Source organism: Ursus americanus, chromosome 7 (genome assembly GCF_024610735.1).
Source record: "Ursus americanus isolate L20-20 chromosome 7, mUrsAme1.1.p, whole genome shotgun sequence".
Lineage (NCBI taxonomy): Eukaryota > Metazoa > Chordata > Mammalia > Carnivora > Ursidae > Ursus > Ursus americanus.
The window spans coordinates 38,888,761-38,908,098 of NC_142133.1; the positions used below are offsets into that span (position 1 = coordinate 38,888,761).

Genomic DNA, 19,338 nt, shown 5'->3' on the forward strand with positions numbered 1-19,338 from the left:
AAAGCAGGAAATTAACACTGATACCATGCTATTAGCTGATCTACAGACTTTATTAATATTTTGCCAATTGTCCTGTAATATCCTTTACAGCAAAGAGAAAGGAAAAGAAAAGTGAAATAAAGAGAAAGAAAAATAATTTTTTTTGGTTCCAAATCACATGCTACATTTGTCATGTCTAGACTTTTCTAATCTAGAACACTACCTCATGTTTTGTTTTTCATGACTTTGACATTTTTCAAAAAGCAAAGGCTGCTTTTCTTGTAGAATGTCTCTCAGTTTGGGCTTATCTGGTATTTCCTTGTGATTAGATTAAGATTCACCAGTATATTCCAAAATTTCAGGAATATGGCTTTTTCTGGGACTGTTTTAATATTCCAGGTCTGTGTTCTCTCCTCTCAACGTGTAAATGAAAAAGCTGTAATAGTTTTTAGGGGGCTTAATGGTTTAGGAAAAAATCACTTCATTCAATTTGCAGACTTGTGAAGAGTTACGAAGTGATGTGTCCTCCTTAATGCATCATGTGTGTTTGTTCCATTACTGATGGTGTTAACTTTGATCACTTGTTTAAGGTCGTGACTTTCAGGTTTCCCTGTTGTGAATTTACTATTCCCCCCCCCCTTTGCTATTAGTAACTATTTTGTGGGAGAGATACTTTGACTCAATGCAAAAAGGGGAGCCAGATAAAATACAGGAAGCCCAGTTTAATTTTAATCGCAGATGACCTTCGAATACTATCCTAATACAAGTATGACCCCTCCTCCTAAATTATTTATCTAAAATTCAAATTTAATTGAGTGTCTTCTATTTTTATTTGCAAGATTTGGCAACCCAATAAGTACATACCTTGTTCCTCATCCAGCTTCATTCGGTTGTTTTGACATCCATTGATGATCCGGTTTTACTATGATTTTGCCAAATAGTTTCTTTCTAACTCCATCATTCTTCTATCTGCCTGTCTTTTTATCTACTTTCTACGCTGCCTGGCACACAGTAGGCGCTCGGATATTTCTTCAAGCAATGAATGAACAAACTCTCGCTCGCGCTGGCCCGGCTTCCGTGACACCCGCTGCGTAGGCAGGGGCTTGCCTTCCTTGGCCAATCTCTGCAGGCTACCGAGGCTTCCGAGCCTCCCAGGGCCTCGTCGCTGGCTCTTCTTGCCCCAATCACAAGCAGGGCTTTACTGGGAAGGGGCCAATGGGTGCGGGCGGGAGGCGGGGCCTGCCACGCGGCCGCGGTATAACCGCAGGGCCCGCGCGCGCGCTTCTCTCCTGGCGCGGACCTTGGCGCGGGTGATGGCTACTGTTTCCATCGTGTCTACGTTGGCCACCCGGCTGCTCCGGCCCGCGCAGAGCTGCCGTCTCCGTCATCGCCCCTTCCACCTTTCGGTAGTTCGGTAAGAGGGTCCGGGAGCTGGGTCAGCGCCGAAAGCCGAGGGGGACCGAGGGTGGGGGGCCGCCCGGGCTCCGGAGGAGCGCCGAGGGTTCTACTGAGCATCTCTGTCCCAGGCGGTGACGGGGCGACGTGGCAGCCGAGCGCGGCCGCAGTCTGGGCGCTCGCTCCGTGGGGCGGGCTGATGCCCGGAGCCCGCCTTTCAGACGGAGCCGGTCTCCGCAGCCCCGAGGCGTCGCCCTCTCTCGGGGCCAGTCCGTAGGCGGGACGGGGCCCACGGCACGGAGTGAAGGCGCAAGCTGGCTCTGGGGCGCCCGGATTTACACGGGACCGCTCGGAGGTTACCGGCCAGAACCTGCCGATCGCCCTTGGCGGTATTGCCAAGCCGCTTGGCGAAGCAGAGGACACGCTTTGGCGAGCGCGGGGAAGGGCTCTGAATGAGCAGCCTTCAGAGCGCGTCGGGATCCTAGCGGCGGAGGGGGTTGGTGCAGTCTGATGAAATCCCAGAGCCGGCTTGCTTGCCGGGTACCCGCTCTTCCCTCCTCCTTCGGGAGGTGGATGTGGCTCCCGCAGTTCTTCAAGCTGCCCCTCTCCTTCCCAAGAAAATAAATGTGCCGTGGTCACCAGGGCTTTGATGCGGGCCACCCAGGGCTAGTCACTGCCAGGCTGAGTAAATTGAAGAGAAAAATACCCTAGAGGAGGAGAGAAAGAGCTCTGTTTGCCTTTTCTTAGGGAGGTAATAGGATTTTTCTGATCTTTCTAGACCTCAAACTCCCTTTTTTTTTTTTTTTTAAATATTTATTTGACAGAGAGACAGCCAGCAAGAGGGAACACAGGCAGGGGGAGTGGGAGAGGAAGAAGCAGGCTCCCAACGGAGGAGCCTGATGTGGGGCTCGACCCCAGGACTCAGGGATCACTCCCTGAGCCCAAGGCAGACACTTGACTGGGCTACCCAGGCGCCCCTCAAACTCCCATTCTTAAATCTAGGTGGAAGAGTCTTCTGGGGGCCTATGATTTCTCTCCCTAAATCTGCGCACTCCCGCCCATCTTTAGAGCCTTTGCATTGCCAGCGAGCTGAGCCTTGTAACAGCAGCCGCTTCTTTCATCCAGGCACCGCGCTAGGCAGTGTGAATTCAGGGATGGTCATAAGTCCTGTTTGCCAGTGGAACTCACTTACCTGTCAAGGGGCAGAACACGTATGTACTTTCCACTCAGTGTAAAGAAATGTTATTAGAAACATTGCAAAGGTGCTGTCGTAGCACAGAATGCCCATTAATGCGTTCTTGAAAGAAGACCTGGGATACTCAGCCCTTTTCTTCTTCTGACCCTGACCTGCCTTTCCAGCCCCATCCCTCATTACTGTCTGTTCTCTCCATTGCTCCGTTCCTGAGTTCTGGCCGCGTGTGCCTGTGGCTTTCATGATTGAAGAGATTTGTAAAGACCCTCTAATTCATCACCTAGAAAACTGAACCAGTTTATTCACTCTCCAGTAACAGATGCCCTCCTTTCACTTATGTTTCTGAATGAACAAGTAGACTTCCATATCTCTGAAGGCAATACTATGGTATTTATGGTTTCCTTGTTTGGCTTTGATCACTGCTGGCTAGTAAATGTAAAACAATAATATCTTTTATGAGTCTGCACGTCTTGCTTTTGAGGGGGAGGATTTCAGGAACATAAACTCATGGTTGGAGAGATAGTACTATAGTACACTGGGAAAAATGGACTTTGGAGGCAGGGGTTGGTTTGCATTTGAATCTTGTTCTACTTTCCCCTTATGTATACCAGTATTAGTATAATAACCCCGAGGTAAATGAGAGTAATGTATGTAAAACTCTTAGCAAAATACCTAGTGTTTAAGAAATGTTAGTTCCATCCCCCTTTGTATGTAATTAGTAGATACTCGAACTCTCTCCAGAATAACCTGATCATGACTTGTAAAATGCACCTAGTAATTGTTTTTATGGAAAATTACAGTGCTGTAAGCTACTGAATTAGGAAAGCAAAGATACTGCTGAGTTGGATTTTAGTTTTGAATTTTATTTGAACAGTCCTTGTAACTTTTTTCTAGTCTGTTCACTCATTTTATTTTGTTCTCATTTGTAATTTTAATGAATTATTAAGCACATCTGTGAAAAGCATTTAATTCCTACATGAGCGTTAGCTAATATAGTTAATACATTTCAGATTCCCTGTGGGACTGAGCTGAGCCTCTGTTTCTGTTTCTTTTGGGGTAGCAGTTACTTTATCTGCCCTTTGGCAACAGAGATGATGGGACATGAGGTCATGACTCACTGGCAGGACTGTGTTTCACATTTTGCAGAGTTGTATATGCACAGGACGGCTAAAGCAGCTGATAGTACGGAAGATACTCACTGTATTGTTGCTTTGTTTTTGGTTCTTGTTGCTCTTTGACAGTTTTTTAAAAGCTAATTGGCATAACATCCAGAACCTGCCTTTGGGACTTGGAACACTGGGTTCTCCCAGAACCCTGTGTTCTTAACTGTAGTAGATCACTCTTAGCCCAAATGTGCTGCCACCATTTTGTCTAAGTTCATTGCTTTCAATTTTTTTTTTTAAAGATTTTATTTATTTGAGAGAGTCAGAGAGAGTGTGGGGTGGGGTGGGTTTGGGTGGGGGAGGAGCAGAGGGAGAGAGACAAGGGTGGAGCCTGATAGGGGCCTGTCACACAACCCTGAGATCACAACCTGCACTGAAGGCTGACGCTTAACTGACTGAGCCACCCAGTCACCCCCTCAAAAGGAACTTTTTAAGGAAATGCAATTTAAGACTTAATTGAATATTTATATGTGTGTATATATGTTTATGTACATATCCTTATGAGTAAGTACATATATATTATATAGAGTAAGAAATTAATTTTTATTGAATATATATGCCTTGCACTTTATATATGTTATTTCATTCAGTATAAATCACTGCTGTAAGCTCTTTTATAGTAATCTTTCATTCTTCAGCATTCCAGGGTTGCGAATGCATTTCTGGACTGGGGCTGTTCCCCAGAAGTGCTGCCAGAGGTGTTCGTGTCCAAAGCCCTTTGAATGAAGTCCCCTTCAACTCTAGTTCTAAAATAGATTTGCAAACGTTAACATGTTTTCAGTTCCTTAATATACCATGGGTGTATGTGAAATGCTATTATATATTTTGTGCTATGCTAGTATCATTACATAAAATTTGGGTGAAAGTACTGTTTGCTATAAAATTTTATCTTTTTAATACCTTCCAAGATACAAATACAAATTAATATAAGGTTTAGATATAAAATTACTGCTTTATATCTAAGACATTTCGATCTGGTTTAAAGTAGGTATTTAATCTTAATGGAAAGGAAGCATGGAAGGTTTAAAGACTGTTGAAGCTTTAGGGGCGCCTGGGTGGCACAGCGGTTAAGCGTCTGCCTTAGGCTCAGGGTGTGATCCTGGCGAACTGGGATCGAGCCCCACATCGGGCTCCTCCGCTATGAACCTGCTTCTTCCTCTCCCACTCCCCCTGCTTGTGTTCCCTCTCTCGCTGGCTGTCACAATCTCTGTCAAATAAATAAATAAATAAATAAATAAATAAATAAATCTTTAAAAAAAAATAAAGACTGTTGAAGCTTTAAAATTCCATTTTAATTAGCAGTGGTCTTAAGAATGAATCATACCTGGGGAGCCTGGCTGGCTCAGTCGGTGGAGCGTGCGGCTCTTGATCTCGGGGTTGTAAATTCGAGCCCCATGTTGGGCATAGCGATTACTTAAAAAAAAAGAGAGAGAGTGAATCATATCTGACCATTCAAGATAACCAGTACCTTGGTGTTATCCCTGAGAATTAAATACGTGCTATAAGGGGAAATTTTTTCAGTATTTCAGACAATCGTGTGTCTCATTGGTCTTGAGGTTGAAGCGTTCTTCATGATACCGAGGACAGAAAGGAAACTAAAGGGAAAGACTTGTTTCCACTGAGACCTTTATGCTTAAAGAACAGATGCTCATCCTACATTAAGAACTGGGAACTTTATTATGGATATGTACAGAAATAAGAAAACCAGGAATTTTCTACATTAGAATCCAGGAAGAGCTGCAGAAACAGTTCTTATTGGGAAGAAGTGGTCTTTCAGAGATTGGAACATGGTTTTGGGAACTGGAGTTTCTTCTAGACCCTGAATTTTCTCGTTGCCCCATCAACAGCAGTTTCCGCATCTCTTACTCTGTCCTACCATGAGTGTGACTGCTGTTCTCTCTGTCTCTACTTTTTTCTATGTCTTTCTTCAGCTCCTCCACCAACAAGTCCTCTTTGGTTCTAGCGCGTGAATGTGTTTTGGGGCGAAGCTCTTACCAGTCTGGTTAGCTATACCATCGCTCCTGTCGCACTGAGCTTGTGCGCCAGCTGGACCGCTGGCCAGCCTAGAAGTTGTCCTTGGCTTCAGATACTCACTCCTGGTCTGTCAGCTGTGGATGGGCCACTGGGGTCCCAGGGTGGAGCACACTGTCACCCACGGGGTGGACCCTCCTTGTTCTTACGGAAAGTCTTCTCCAGGAGGGGCTGTGGGGAGCAGTGGTAATTTTGAGGTTTGACCTGTCCAGAACATTGTCTGTTGGTTTAATTGCATAGCATAATTTGTATATTTGAAAGCATCATAGAAATTAAAAGCCAAGTGACTTAACTGGGAAATGGTTTGAAACACATGACTGGATGCTAATAACACAGGCATAACACAAACTACAAAATGGCATATAAGCACAAAGGAGACACAAACCTCATAGTGGTGACAGGTCGAATAAAACAATTCGAATTAAAACAGTGGAAAACTTTTCTTTTTGTTTTTGGTCTATCAATCTGTCAGTGATCGGGGGCAGGATGGTGCAGTGGTAAGAGCCTGGCCTCTGGATTCAGACAGAGCTGGCTATGAAAGCCGGCTTTGCCAGGTACTAGCGGTCACTCACTTAACCTCTCCAAGCTTCCGGGTAACGACAGTAACTATTTCGGTCAACTTCATCTCCCTAAACATGTGGCTGGACACAGATTTACCATGCTGACGTTGCCCTTCAGATTTCCGTTGTCCCTTGGCGTGGGCACCATATGTTTTCATCTACTTTTTAAGTTTGGGGTATTTAATAACTTTTTTTTTTTTTGGTAGTCTGATCTTTACTTTTCACAAAAATTTAAACTACTTGGTTTTGTGACTGTTGTTGCCTCCTGCAGAAATGAAGCCGTTGTCATTTCTGGAAGGAAACTTGCCCAGCAGATCAAGCAGGAAGTGCGGCAGGAGGTGGAGGAATGGGTGGCGTTGGGCAACAAGCGGCCGCACCTGAGTGTGGTTCTGGTGGGCGAGAATCCTGCAAGTCACTCCTACGTCCTCAACAAAACCCGGGCAGCTGCAGAAGTGGGTATGTGTTCCTCGCAGGCCCTGGCTGCTGTCAGATTGCGGCTTCTCCAGGCCAACTCCATTGTCATTCGTGATTCTTTCTTCTGATTAGAAGACTCAAGCAGAGGAGGCTGCTGGGATTGAACTGTATCCAAAATGTGGTCATAAAGAAATTAGGCCTATCTGTTGAGGAGGCTTCTAGACTAGGATGGAAGGAATATGGTTGGTATTCTTGGTGTCTTCTGGAATATAAGCTAAATTCTGTCTTTAGTCTTAGCATCGGACAAGGGACCTTGACCACGGTTTACATTTGCTTTCCTTGACCAATAGTGAGAGTCTGGCTGAAATGCTTGAGCATTTGGTTGAGGAGGCCTCAGTGCTATGGCCTAGAACACAGTCCTTGGTTTGAAGGATGTGACTGACTTCTGGGAAATAGCTTTCTGCTTCTCTACCAACTGGGTCCAAAGCCAATTAAATCATACAGTGGGGGGCACCTGGGTGCTCAGTTGGTTAAGCACCAACTCTTGATCTCAGCTCAGGTCATGGTCTCAGGGTCCTGGGATCGAGCCCCACGTCAGACTCTGTACTCAGTGTGGAGTCTGCTTGCGGATTCTCTCTCTCTCTTTCTCTCGCTCTCCCTCCCCCTCTGTCCCTCCCCCTGCTCTCATATTCTCTTGCTCTTTTACATAAAAATCTTAAAAAAAAAATCATGCAGTGGTTAGAGTTTGGAATGGGTGATGGGAAGTTTGTGTTCAAGGTCTCACTATACCACAGACTCTGTGTGATGTAGACCTGGGGTGGGTGGGCTTGGCTCTGCCTCTTCCTGCTCCTCTGTGGGTCGGTGGTATGAGCCCTGGGTGCCCTTCCCTTCTGAAAGGCTGTGAAACCACTGGGGCTGTGGGGCCATTGACTGGGCCGTGAGTTCTTGATATCACTAAGGATTGAGGCCTGCCCTTTTCTTCAAAAAACCTTTAGAACCTCTAGAAAATGGCAAGCTGTGGCTTTTTAAGATACCAGGAGGAAGCACAGTGCAATGGAAAGAACACGGACTCCAGAACTGGAAGGACTGCCTTCATCATTAGCTGGCTTGTGTTTCAGTTCTGCTGAGCCTCAGTCTCCTTGTCTGTAAATTGTAGTTCATGAGAATAGTGTAGAATAACGTAGATAATTGTCCAGCCAGCATTCTCTAGCATGTATATTTGTGAAGTTACTTTTTTAGGTGCCTTGGGAACTGATTTGGGCTTTTTAGCTACCAGGGTTGGGTATGATAAAGAATGGCTATGTTAGGATACCAGGGCAGGCAACTTATCATTGCTCATTAAATGCCTCGATATATTTTTTTTAACTTTGGAATTTTCTTATAGGAATCAACAGTGAGACAATTGTGAAGCCAGCTTCAATTTCCGAGGAAGAACTGTTGAATTTAATCAATAAACTAAATAATGATGATAATGTTGATGGCCTCCTTGTTCAGCTGCCTCTTCCAGGTGAGTTTTGGACTGTCACTCAGAATGATTTCTGAGTAGAGGATTCTTAGCTACTTTATACACCTGGCCCCTCGTGGATCTGACTTACACAGGAGGTAAACTAGAGAGAGTGAATATTTTATCAGGTATGTGCCGACTATTCAGAATACCAGTTACTCCTTGAGTTGGAATTGAGATCTTGATACAAACTGGCAACGGAGGGAAGCAGTTGTACAAGAGGGTACTGCCTTTGGTGTTGGCATTTGGCTTTGCGTGGTGTGTGTTCCTTCTGTGCAGACCAAGAAGTCAATCACGGAGAAAAGTCATGGAGGGGGAACGGGTTGGACGATAAACCAGATAAGCTGGAGTCAGGCAGCGCAAGTATGCAACAGTGACTTCAGGCCGCTGCTCTGATTTCTCTTTCAGAGCACATCGACGAGCGGAAGATCTGCAACGCTGTTTCCCCAGACAAGGATGTTGATGGCTTTCATGTAATTAACGTAGGGCGAATGTGTCTGGACCAGTACTCCATGTTACCGGCTACCCCGTGGGGTGTCTGGGAAATAATTCAGCGAACCGGTAGGTGTATCCCATAGTTGTATGTCTGTGTTAGTATCATGAAAACAGTACTTGTCTGTGATAACAGTACCTACAGTCGCAGAGTGGACACTCAGGCCACACGTCCTCCGGTCCTGCCCCCAGAGCCCGCCTCTCCCTGCGGTTGCTTGTTTTGACTGTATTTACCTGTATTGACTGCGTTGCTGTTAATCCAGAAGCCTCCCTGAGGGGAATGTAAGGTTTCATTGTGTTGATAGTGCACAGTCATAACATTTTGTAGCTTCCAGGGTGCTTTCTCTCATGTTCTTTCCGCCTTCAGGATGGGTAGCAAGTGATGGGCCCCCTTGACTGATGAGGCAACAAGCTTAGTAACTCCCTCCCTTGTCACAGTTAGATCCATGTCCTAGGCCCTCTGCCTGCCTTCTTTGATGCTCCTTCTGACATAGTCTGGCAACTCCTTTTCATGCAAATATATGTTTCTTCGTAGGCATTCCAACCCTAGGGAGGAATGTGGTTGTGGCTGGGAGGTCAAAAAATGTTGGAATGCCCATTGCAATGCTGCTCCACACGGACGGGGCGCACGAACGCCCTGGAGGTAAGGAAATGGCTTTCAGAGGAGTGTCCCTGCTCCCTGCCATGCGAACCTTCAGAGGGTGTCCTGTGTTTGTTAAACTTTGTATTTGTTGCAATTTTGTTAGCAGAGATTTGGGGAGTAATCTTTGTAGGAGAAGCTAACTATCACTTGAGGCTACTTATATTCATTTGTTAGGGAACTAGTACAGAAATGGGTATGCCTCAGAAATATATTTGAGTTCTGAGTGTAAGCACGGTCGTAGGCAATCAGACATTTTCAGTTATGGCTTTGATAGTTTGAACTAAGAAACAGTTCAAAGTTGGTATCCCATTGTCATTTGATAGAAAAAAAATCTTAGACCATTGCAAAGGATTGACTTGATAGGACTGTAATGTGTCATTATGTCAAGTTCTGATAATTTGAGAAAAAGACTCAAATCAGATAATTTGAGAAAAAGACTCAGAAATCAGTTGTCACGTGTGGTTATCACAGGACCTTACATGATTATATCAGAAATAACGGCAAAACTATGTATTTTTAGATACCTTTTAGCACGCTTTTTTTTTTTTTCCAACCTTGAATAATTCTAGTGATACTTTGCTTAGGAAAGGTAAAATTCCTGAAAGACTGCTAAATAGGATAAGGAATGAATTTAATTTTAAATGATTCCAAAGAGCTAGGATGAGGGGATAAAAGTTATAAGAAACTGGGTATTCACCCAAAGGATACAAACATAGTGATCTGAAGGGACACCTGCACCCCAGTGTCCGCCGTAGCCAAACTATGGAAAGAGCCCAGATGTCCATCAACAGATGAATGGATAAAGAAGAGGTGGTATATATACACAATGGAATACTACTCAGCTGTAAAAAAAAAAAAAAAAAGAGAGATCTTACCATTTGCAACCATGTGGATAGAACTAGAAGGTATTATGCTAAGTGAAATAAGTCAATCAGAGAAAGGCAATTATCCTAAGATTTCATTCATGTGGAATTTAAGAAAACAGGATCCTAGGGGAAGGGAGGGAAAAATAAGACGAAATCAGAGGGAGACAAACCATAAGAGACTCTTGACTAGAGGGAACAAACTGAGGGTTGCTGGAAGGGAGGTGGGTGGGGGGATGGGGTAATTGGGTGATGGGCATTAAAGAGGGCACTTGTACTGAGCACTGGGTGTTACATGTAAGTAATGAATCACTGAACTCTACTTCTGAAACTAATAATACACTATATGTTAATTAATTGAATTTAAATTAAAAAAAAGAAACTGGGTATTAATTGCTGAAAAGCAGCTGGTACTTAGCTGTCCAGAAAATGGGGTACACGAATTAAGTCAGTTACTTCTTCGGAGATGGTGAATTTCTAAGCTGGGTTGCCCGGTTGGGACCTAATCCAATCTCAGCTTTGATTCCGAAATCAAGAATGTACTTTTTAATTCCTAGGTGACGCCACTGTTACAATATCTCATCGATACACTCCCAAAGAGCAACTAAAGAAACATACGGTTCTTGCAGACATTGTGATCTCTGCCGCAGGTAAGAACCTCAGGGAGGGGATGGAAGGACCTCACCTCACAAGGGAGACGACAGACCTCTTATCGTGCAATTCGTCTGCCTCCCTGCTGCCCCATTCACCATTCTCCTAGCAGTGATACTGTCTGCGGCCCATAAGGATAAGGCGAGAACCGTGTTTGCGGCATTGGTTTCTGGCACTCCACTCTTGACTTGATGGGTGAATGTTACTTCAAAAACCTCTGAATATGTCTGTCCACTGTATGAAGTTCCAGTGGTTCCTTGGCTAATGGTTTTTACAGGTTTTCCTCAGAGAAGCTAATTAGTTCTTCCAAATCAGATAAGACTGACTGAAATTGAAAATTGAAATCAGATAAGACTGACAAGTAGAATCTTCCTTTCAGGACTAGTGATCATTCCTCTCATTCCTCCCTCGTTTGCAGGCATTCCAAATCTGATCACAGCAGATATGATCAAGGAGGGAGCTGCAGTCATCGATGTGGGAATAAATAGAGTTCAAGATCCCATCACTGCTAAACCCAAGTTAGTTGGAGATGTGGATTTTGAAGGTAAATGGTATAATTTTCTTAAAATATAAAATCAGTAAATACTACCTTTAATGGACATTTAGGACAGATCATTTACTTTTAACTTACTTACTCTGGGGGCACCTGGCTGGCTCAGTCAGTGGAGCATGTGACTCTTGGTTGTGAGTTCGAGCCCCACGTTGAGGGATAAATTACTTTAAAAAATTAAAAAAAAAAAACAGCTTATGTTACTCTGGTAATTCAAAATGCATTCCACATGAATTAAGAGAAACTTAAATTATAGTCATTCTAGAACCATTTTAGTTGTTCATATCATAAAATTAGGGGGACCGGGTATAAACTTTTCAGGGAGCTGTTTGTTCTTTCCTTAGGGTTACTTAATAATTAAAATGACTCCATCACTTTTAACAGATCTGAAAATTTAATGAATGACTCTCTGAAACCATTGAGTCTTCTAGAAGGTGTTACAGAGTTATCATTTTCACATTGAAAGGAGAGATCACAGACCTGGAATAGGAAAAATGGTCCAGGAAAGAGCACGTTCCTGGATTTTAAAATATATTAGATTTCTCCTTTCAGTTCTTATCATGTTTATCTCAATTTTAGGCTGGTAAACCTATTTCTAGTTTTCTATTTCTAATAAAGCAATCATACACAAGCCTAGGTATCTAAGTATTTTTCCTTTAAGATTGGGTTAGAAAAAAATCTTCTCAGTTTCCAGAAAATTGCCTTGGTGCTTTGGGCAAACAGTATAGTTAAATAAATATAGTAAATAAGATAGAGTAAAAGTAAGAAAATGTTGTAGGCAGGTATTAATTGGTAATATATTAATAATATAATTATAGTTATACGTCACATATAGTTAACCCATTGAGGTATTTCTTTTTAAACTGATTTAATATGGAAGAAAAGTATGGATGATAAATTATAGGTTATTTAGGTGTATAAATATTCATTGAACAACTCTTATTACATGTTCTTTTAGTATGTTTAAAAGCCTTTACTCCTGAGTAATGTAGATAGGACTTTTTTTGTTGTTACGAGTTTGAGGCTTATGAAGGTGCTTATGTATATTCTTTCTTTTTCTTTGAATGCTTCTTCCGTGGTACGTTAAGATGCATACATTTCCTTTGCCATGATTAAGGCAGTCTACCTGTCTTGTTTCTACGTAGGAGTCAGAAAGAAAGCCGGTTACATCACTCCAGTCCCTGGGGGTGTTGGTCCCATGACAGTGGCGATGCTGATGAAGAACACCATTATTGCTGCAAAAAAGGTGCTGAGGCTTGAAGAGCGGGAAGCATTGAAGCCTAAGGAGCGTGGAGTAGCAACCAACTAACTGTTGTGTCTTCTGTCACGAACACCACGCCAAGCCAGTCCGAGAGGCGAAACAGGCCAATAGAAATGCAATATTTTTTATTTATTTTACTGAAATGGTTTAAAATGATGCTTTGTATTTATTGAAAGCTGAAATGGGTGGGTGTGTGTGGGCATGGCTCTGCCATACCTCACCACGGAGCACGCCGGCCTCCTGCTGCGTCGCGTGAGCTGCCAAGAGACGCCGTTCATCTGGCGATGAACGTGGAGGACATCGTCCCATTGAGAGTGGGTGCTTAACTTGGTCAGGCCACTTCAGTTAAAATTTGCCTTTTCTAGGATTGCATTTCCCAAGTGCTATTCCAATAAGAGTTGATACTCGCTTTAGGTTCCAAACCTTTTGAGTTCAACTGGTCAAACCAAAGGAAAAATGTTGCTAGAGAAAATTAGGGGAAAAAGTCAAAAGGAAGAAATGATAATTGAGTAGAAAAAAACATTACTGTAATTTTACATACCGATGGTATGTAAAAGTACATGTGAATGATGTCCTTAGCTGTCATTCTGTGGCTTAGTCATTGGGAAGACATTCAGGGTAGTTCCGCGTGCTGTCAGTCCTCGTCCCACATGTGTTACATTCACAAGGCTTTCCCATTTTTCTCTAGGATTGAAAGGCTTATTTTATTTTATAGATTGTGTGTGTTGTCATATTTGGCTTTTCCTCTATCCTTAAACTTCATTGTTACATCTTTGTACTCCTGGGGATGTCTGTATGGTTTCCTTGGGATATCTTGAAACCTATTTTTGAAAAACAGAACTTGGGCTTGATAATCATTAGGATTAGGGCAGCTTGTATAAGTAGGCAACTTACTTTTCCACCAAAGACTTGTCAGCAGCTGCCTGCTTTTCTCTGATGTACCTGTTGGCTTTCCCCAATGGGTTTTTGAGAACTTGAGTTCATATTGAATTTAATCAGACTTTCTGATTAAAAGGGTTTTTTTTGTGTGTGTTTCACTATTTTATTTTTTTTTAATAAAACACTTCTGACTGGTGTGGAATGAGTTTTCCAAAATACGGTATCTTGCTGCTACATAGTTGTGATCTAATCATAATTAATCTTTCTCACTGGATGTAACGGATGTCGATATTCCTATATTTGGTGACACCTAATCCTGTGCCTTAACCTGATACAAAGCGCTGTGGAGAAACCAGTCAAGTCCTTTCAGTCTGATGTCCCAACAGCTGTGCCAAGCTGGGAGTTTAATCTGTAAGAGTCATTTAAGTGGTTAGGCTTGTTCTGGGTGTTTTCTAAACCATGCAGTTCAATTTACACATTGTTGGATTTACAAAGGACTTCTTGATGTGCCTGCTGACAGCCCCCTCCTTCAAGCTCCCCGCTCTCTGCTGTCTATACAATTATTTGTTCAGTGTGTGTGTTTGATTTGACAGATAGGAAAGTATTTGCTGTGCACATTTTGAGGCTGGGATAGGTCCCTGTGTATCCTCTGTTCTCTACCAGGGCTGAGTATTTTGGCTTCCAAGCAGATCCCCCTGCTCCTGCTCCAGGCAGCTTGAGGTAGAAAGAAAAGAACAATGGGGAGCTGACTTCCTCCTTCTGCCAGCTGCCTTTATTCTTTTGATAGTTTCCTGGAGATGAAAGAGGATAGTTTGCTGGAGATGTTTTTGTAAGTGAGGTTTAGCTCATGTCCACATCCCATGTTTGCTGACTTGACCAAAATTATTAAACATGGAGCAAGGTGAGCAGACAGGGTTAAGTTTTATTGAATTATAGTTACAAGTGGAATTCTGACCTGCTACATGGAGACGTAACAATGTCAACCTGTTAAAAGCTGTCAAAATTAAAATGTTCATGTATATACAAAATATAAATGACATAATAAGGTGAAAGTTACAGTGATCAATTTACAGCAACAAAAAATTAACATTGTAGTTTCCAACTTGATTAATCAAGCCCATTTACTCCGGAATCCATAACATTTCTACAGTTTAATTTGGACAAAGTGCTATTGGAAATCAGCCAAGTTTTAAAACTGAAATGTTAAGGGTCGATTGTTAGATCTCCCAGGATTGGTGCAGCTGAAGATAGAGAATTTATCCTTAAATTCAGGGGATGGTTCTGGATTAGTGAGCAGCTAAGTCATTTTGCTGCAATCAGTACAGCAGGAGAAGTTTAGAGCTTTACCTCTTGGCAGTATCCCTTGGAAGGGAGCTCTGAGATTTACTTAATCAACACAGTTTTCTAGGGACCAGGCACTGTATGAAGCTCTGAGGATCGCAAACACAATTAGCTGTCCTCGTACCCAAAGTGTTGATGCTCTAGTGTCATTTGTCTTTTTAAAAAACAGAAAAGAACGAAGAAAAAAAAGCACCTGCCTTGGTCATCATGAGTAAACGTAGTAACTAACCGAAGTGATTTCCTTGAGATTCAAATCCATAGTTGTTTCGGAGAAAGTACATGTCAGCTGCGCTGTGGCTGTCAGGCACATAGTAGGTGTTGAATAAACAAGGTTGGTGTTTGGTAAGTGGGGATTAAAGATAGACTGGTAGTAAGTTTCATGAGGAAGGGTTTGCTTATTGAGTTATTAATCTACCCAACTTCCAATCGTTCCTTTAAAGTACTAATCTAATACTGCAAAGTTATAATCATTTTACATTAGCGCTGCTTAACACGCAGTGGACCTGTGGGTGGGCGTTTGACTTTGGGAGCAAGGCCATTGAAAACCTGCAGGAAGGACCTACCCGAGGGTGGAAGGAAGTCTTACTCTGGATGTGGAAGACCAGTGGTATTAATTTAAAGGATCATTTTGTTGAGATAATGTGGTTGAAAGTTTCATTTTAACAAGAGCGATTTTATTTTGAAAATGTGCCCACTTTCATGTGTTGGTTCTTTCATTAGCAGACTTTGGGAACTGGCTTTTCAGTCTGGGGATGCTCCAGTCACACTTCTGTGCTGGCCCAGGGCCCACAAGGCATGCAGATGGCGCAGACTTGCCACAGGAGCCTTAGAAAGCTGCACGAGATGGGAAGGGAAGATAGGGCCTTCTATGCATTTCTTACTATGCCAAGTTGCAAAACAAATTTTCCAACTTTGGTCTACTGAAGTATGAGCGTTTCAGTGGTTTGTTCAAGACCATCTAGATACTTTAAAATCTAAGCTTTAAAAAAAAAATCTAACTGGTATTAGTTTCAATAAAAATTTACTATTGCCCCCTTTATCTCAGCTATATTTTAGGGGGCAAGCATTGTTTTCATTTCAAGAAACGTTACAATTTCTATCCTGGACTGCATTTTAAAATAAGGTACCATGTTTCCGTTGGTTGTTTTCATAACTACAGAAAGGAGGAGACAGCTTTGCACGTAAGTAGTACTTTTCATCCACAGATCAGTTTCCTATCAAGTGGAATGACTCCAGCTGTTTGGCAAATAAGGAAACCGGCTCAGAAGTTCAGGGGTCTGGCCCAGACCGCACAGTGACGATGCAACCGTGCCCTCCCACGGTGAAGCTGAAGCCCTGTCTGGGGGCAGCTGTGTCCTAGAGGGTGGTCTCGCCATCAGTTTCTCTTCCGTATCTGTCCACGTCTGTGAAGTCACAGTCTGACTCCATTTCTATCTTCACCTGTGGCACCATGAACACTGGGCTCTGTGAATAGTTGAAAGCAGGTGAAGCTGGACAGGAAATTCTGAAGTGCAGTGTGATGCTGGATGAGAAAAAGAGGGAAAGAAGAGGGCGTTATCTAGTACTTGGTGTTTTCCACGCTCTCCCCCGGAGCAGGGCTCTAAAGCAAGTGGTTTGGTCCTGGCTTAGGAACTGAACACGTCAAGGTAGCGAGCGGCATCCTCTGCGCCTGGCCTGCGGCTGTGCTTGCTGAGCTAGTCTCGCCAGGGGCCTCAGCCCGGTTTTCACATTGCTGCCAAGGCGAGCTTTCTGGATCACAGATCTGTCTGTGATTCCCACCGTTCAAGAGGTAGAATCCAAGCTCCTTAGTGTGGCCACACAGGGCCTTCTACTTTGCACTCCTGACTATTTCTGATTTGACTGCCTGTCCAGCCCAGCAGTCTTCACTGTGGGTCTACTTTCAAATGGTATTTCAGGATTGTTCCCACTGCCTGAAATGCCCTTCTTTTGTCTCTTTTCTTCTTTATTCTGTGCACCTGGCAGACTCCCATGTATCGTTCTTGGACTCTCAAGATAAGGCCGATCCCCCCCTCAGACACTGTCCTTTCTCTTATGTGTGCTCCATTGTTCTCGGCTCGCAGAGCCGTAAGTCTTTGTTCGAAGGCCTGTCTTTCTAGACCCCCAGGGATTAAGCGTCATGCCTGGGGAATCTCGGATGCTTAACCTTTGTTAAACTAGATCTTGTTGCTGAGCCTTTTCCTTCACTGAAACGGACCTGTTCAGTGGTCCCCTTCCACCTACTTACACAGAGCTGGTGAAAAACCAGTGCAGCTGTACCATGTTTGTATGTGGAAATGCCCCATCCTGGTCCATATTTTCTCTCCATGGACTGAAATTGGAGCAATTAGAGGTTCGATTTGGTGTAGGCTACTTGAAAATAAATCAGGATAGACTGCTTTTCTCCCAACACCCTCATATATAAAATCAGTGGCATTCGTGTAACGGCGTAGGAACCCTGACTGGGGAGGTAGGATGAGAAGGCAGGCGGCGATGTAATTTGGACGTGTGACACTCCTAGGCTAGAGTGCCCTTGGGTCTGCTGTACGGGGGCTTGTTACGACGTCCCGTCTCATCCTGGCAATGTGCTAACAACTTTGACTTCTTAGACGATCTCATTCATGTTTTCTAAAATCTCGTGGATGACTGCATCTAAGCCCAGAGGTTATTCTGCCTGTAGCCTTGGGCTAGCCTGTGCCTTTGCTCGTGTGTGATGTAGTACAGTGATTCCCATCCCGTTTAGGGCACCACGTAGGGGCGCCCTACCATCTTCTCCAGTAAGAGCTGAGGTTGACTTTCTCTTCTATTTTTGAGCCCTCCTTGTTTTCAGTCATCAAGTTGTCCACTTTTTTCATGGCTTCTCATTAACAACACTAAGGTATCACAGTTGGCACAGGGGCCCCTGGAAACTAGGCCTGGAATCCTTTCTTGACTATTCTCTCCATTTTTTTTTTTTTTAAAGTAATCTCTATGCCCGACCTGGGGCCTGAACTCACTATTCCGAGATCAAGAGTCGCACGCTCCACTTAATCTTTGATATTTAGTTAGGCTTCTGACCTTTCCTAATTAACCATGCTATTACTTTATTCCACAAAGTACTGGAGTACCTAGTGTTGATCTTTGAGCTCATTTATCCTGGCATTCAATAATGTATACTTCAGTCATATGTAGTTTTTCTCTATATTGTTTTCCCCCCAGTGTTTTCAGTTTTACATAGTATTTTGTAATTTCCTTTTCTAAAGTAGAATACCTTCGTGTATTGTAATCATGTTATGTCAGTAAGAGGACAGATTTGTTACTTGACACCAATAATCAGGTCTGACCCCCTCTGTCTCCCAAGGTGGACCGGCAAAGGCGTTTTACTGAGACACTGGCTAACCTGGGAAATCCTAGTCCCTCCACCCTCCTGGCCACTGCTTAGTCTCTTATCTAATACCCAAGGAGTCTAGCCCACGGCCATTACCTTCGGTCGAGTTCTGAGTCACTGAAGGAAGAATCAGAATGAGTAACTCCAACTGGAAGATCTTTTTCCTGGCAGGAAAATGACAACGTCAGTTGTGGAGCAGGTTTGAGGAGGATGCTGGAGAAGACCTTTCTCTAAACCCAACAGCCAACACTACGGAAGAGGAAATCAGGGGCCTCACAGATTGCTTCTGGCTCAGTTACTCCTTCCCCAGAAGGCTGTCAGCCAGGATAGGTGGGTGTGGGGCAGGGCCAGGGCCAGGGAAGAGTGAGAAAGGGTGATGGAAGTATACAAATGGGAAAGAGAGCAACTAAAAAAGAGGTACTAATGACGGAGATGTGATGGGAAGCCCCTCAAGGGCCCTGGCAGGAGCCTAATCTGGGTCTTTTAGCAAAGTGGCAAGCTCTGCATTAAGACCACCGAGATGAGGACTCAAGCGGGATCTTTCTGATTACTCCAAGGATAGGCTATGGTCTTGATGACAAGACCGCCCTCCGGTAGGGAGCTGAAGCTGGGAGGGGGTAAAGGCAGCCACCGAATCCCCCAGGATCTTTGTAAGCAATGCCCAATCCCTCCCAGGCAGCCCCCCTTTCAGCAGTTAGTCATCCAGAATCACAGCCCAACCACTAGGACCTTCCAATTTATGATCCAAATGCTTTGCTGCCTGTTTCTCTAAAGGGGACAGCTCAGCTTGGATTTGAACCCTCAATCATTTTCAACAACCACTGGAAAGCATGGGAGGCTCAGCAGGTCATGTTTGGATCGATGTGGTCTGACACAATGCAAGAGAGGGCCAGATGGTGCCACCGGCATCAGGAGGTACCAGGGGAAAGGAAGGAATGAGGGGCTTTGCCTAAATGGAAGTGAAGCTTGATCTGGCATCTGCAGGATTTGATTTGGGGATTCCACTGGTTGAAGTCTGAATCCTTGTGGCCCAGTTCTCACTGAACTCTGCCTACC

General features: G+C 43.8%; 2 protein-coding genes across 2 annotated transcripts in view; one reads left to right on the forward strand and one right to left on the reverse strand.

Annotated features, from left to right (window-relative positions):
* The first annotated feature begins 1,239 nt into the window (after positions 1-1,239).
* MTHFD2 (methylenetetrahydrofolate dehydrogenase (NADP+ dependent) 2, methenyltetrahydrofolate cyclohydrolase) lies at positions 1,240-13,779 on the forward strand. Its single transcript, XM_045788314.2, has 8 exons — positions 1,240-1,393; positions 6,592-6,776; positions 8,119-8,241; positions 8,647-8,799; positions 9,266-9,373; positions 10,794-10,886; positions 11,306-11,431; positions 12,583-13,779. The coding sequence occupies exons 1-8, from the start codon at positions 1,293-1,295 to the stop codon at positions 12,744-12,746; spliced, it is 1,053 nt and encodes a 350-aa protein (XP_045644270.1). The 5' UTR covers positions 1,240-1,292; the 3' UTR covers positions 12,747-13,779.
* Positions 13,780-14,488: 709 nt separating this feature from the next.
* Positions 14,489-19,338, reverse strand: part of SLC4A5 (solute carrier family 4 member 5) — an 88,252-nt gene continuing 83,402 nt past the window's right edge. The window contains exons 24-25 of the mRNA XM_087863565.1: positions 18,379-18,446; positions 14,489-16,440 (exon numbers count right to left, since the gene is read on the reverse strand). Coding sequence (XP_087719691.1) covers positions 16,275-16,440; positions 18,379-18,446 — 234 coding nt within the window. The 3' untranslated portion in view covers positions 14,489-16,274. The remainder of the gene's footprint in view (positions 16,441-18,378; positions 18,447-19,338) is intronic.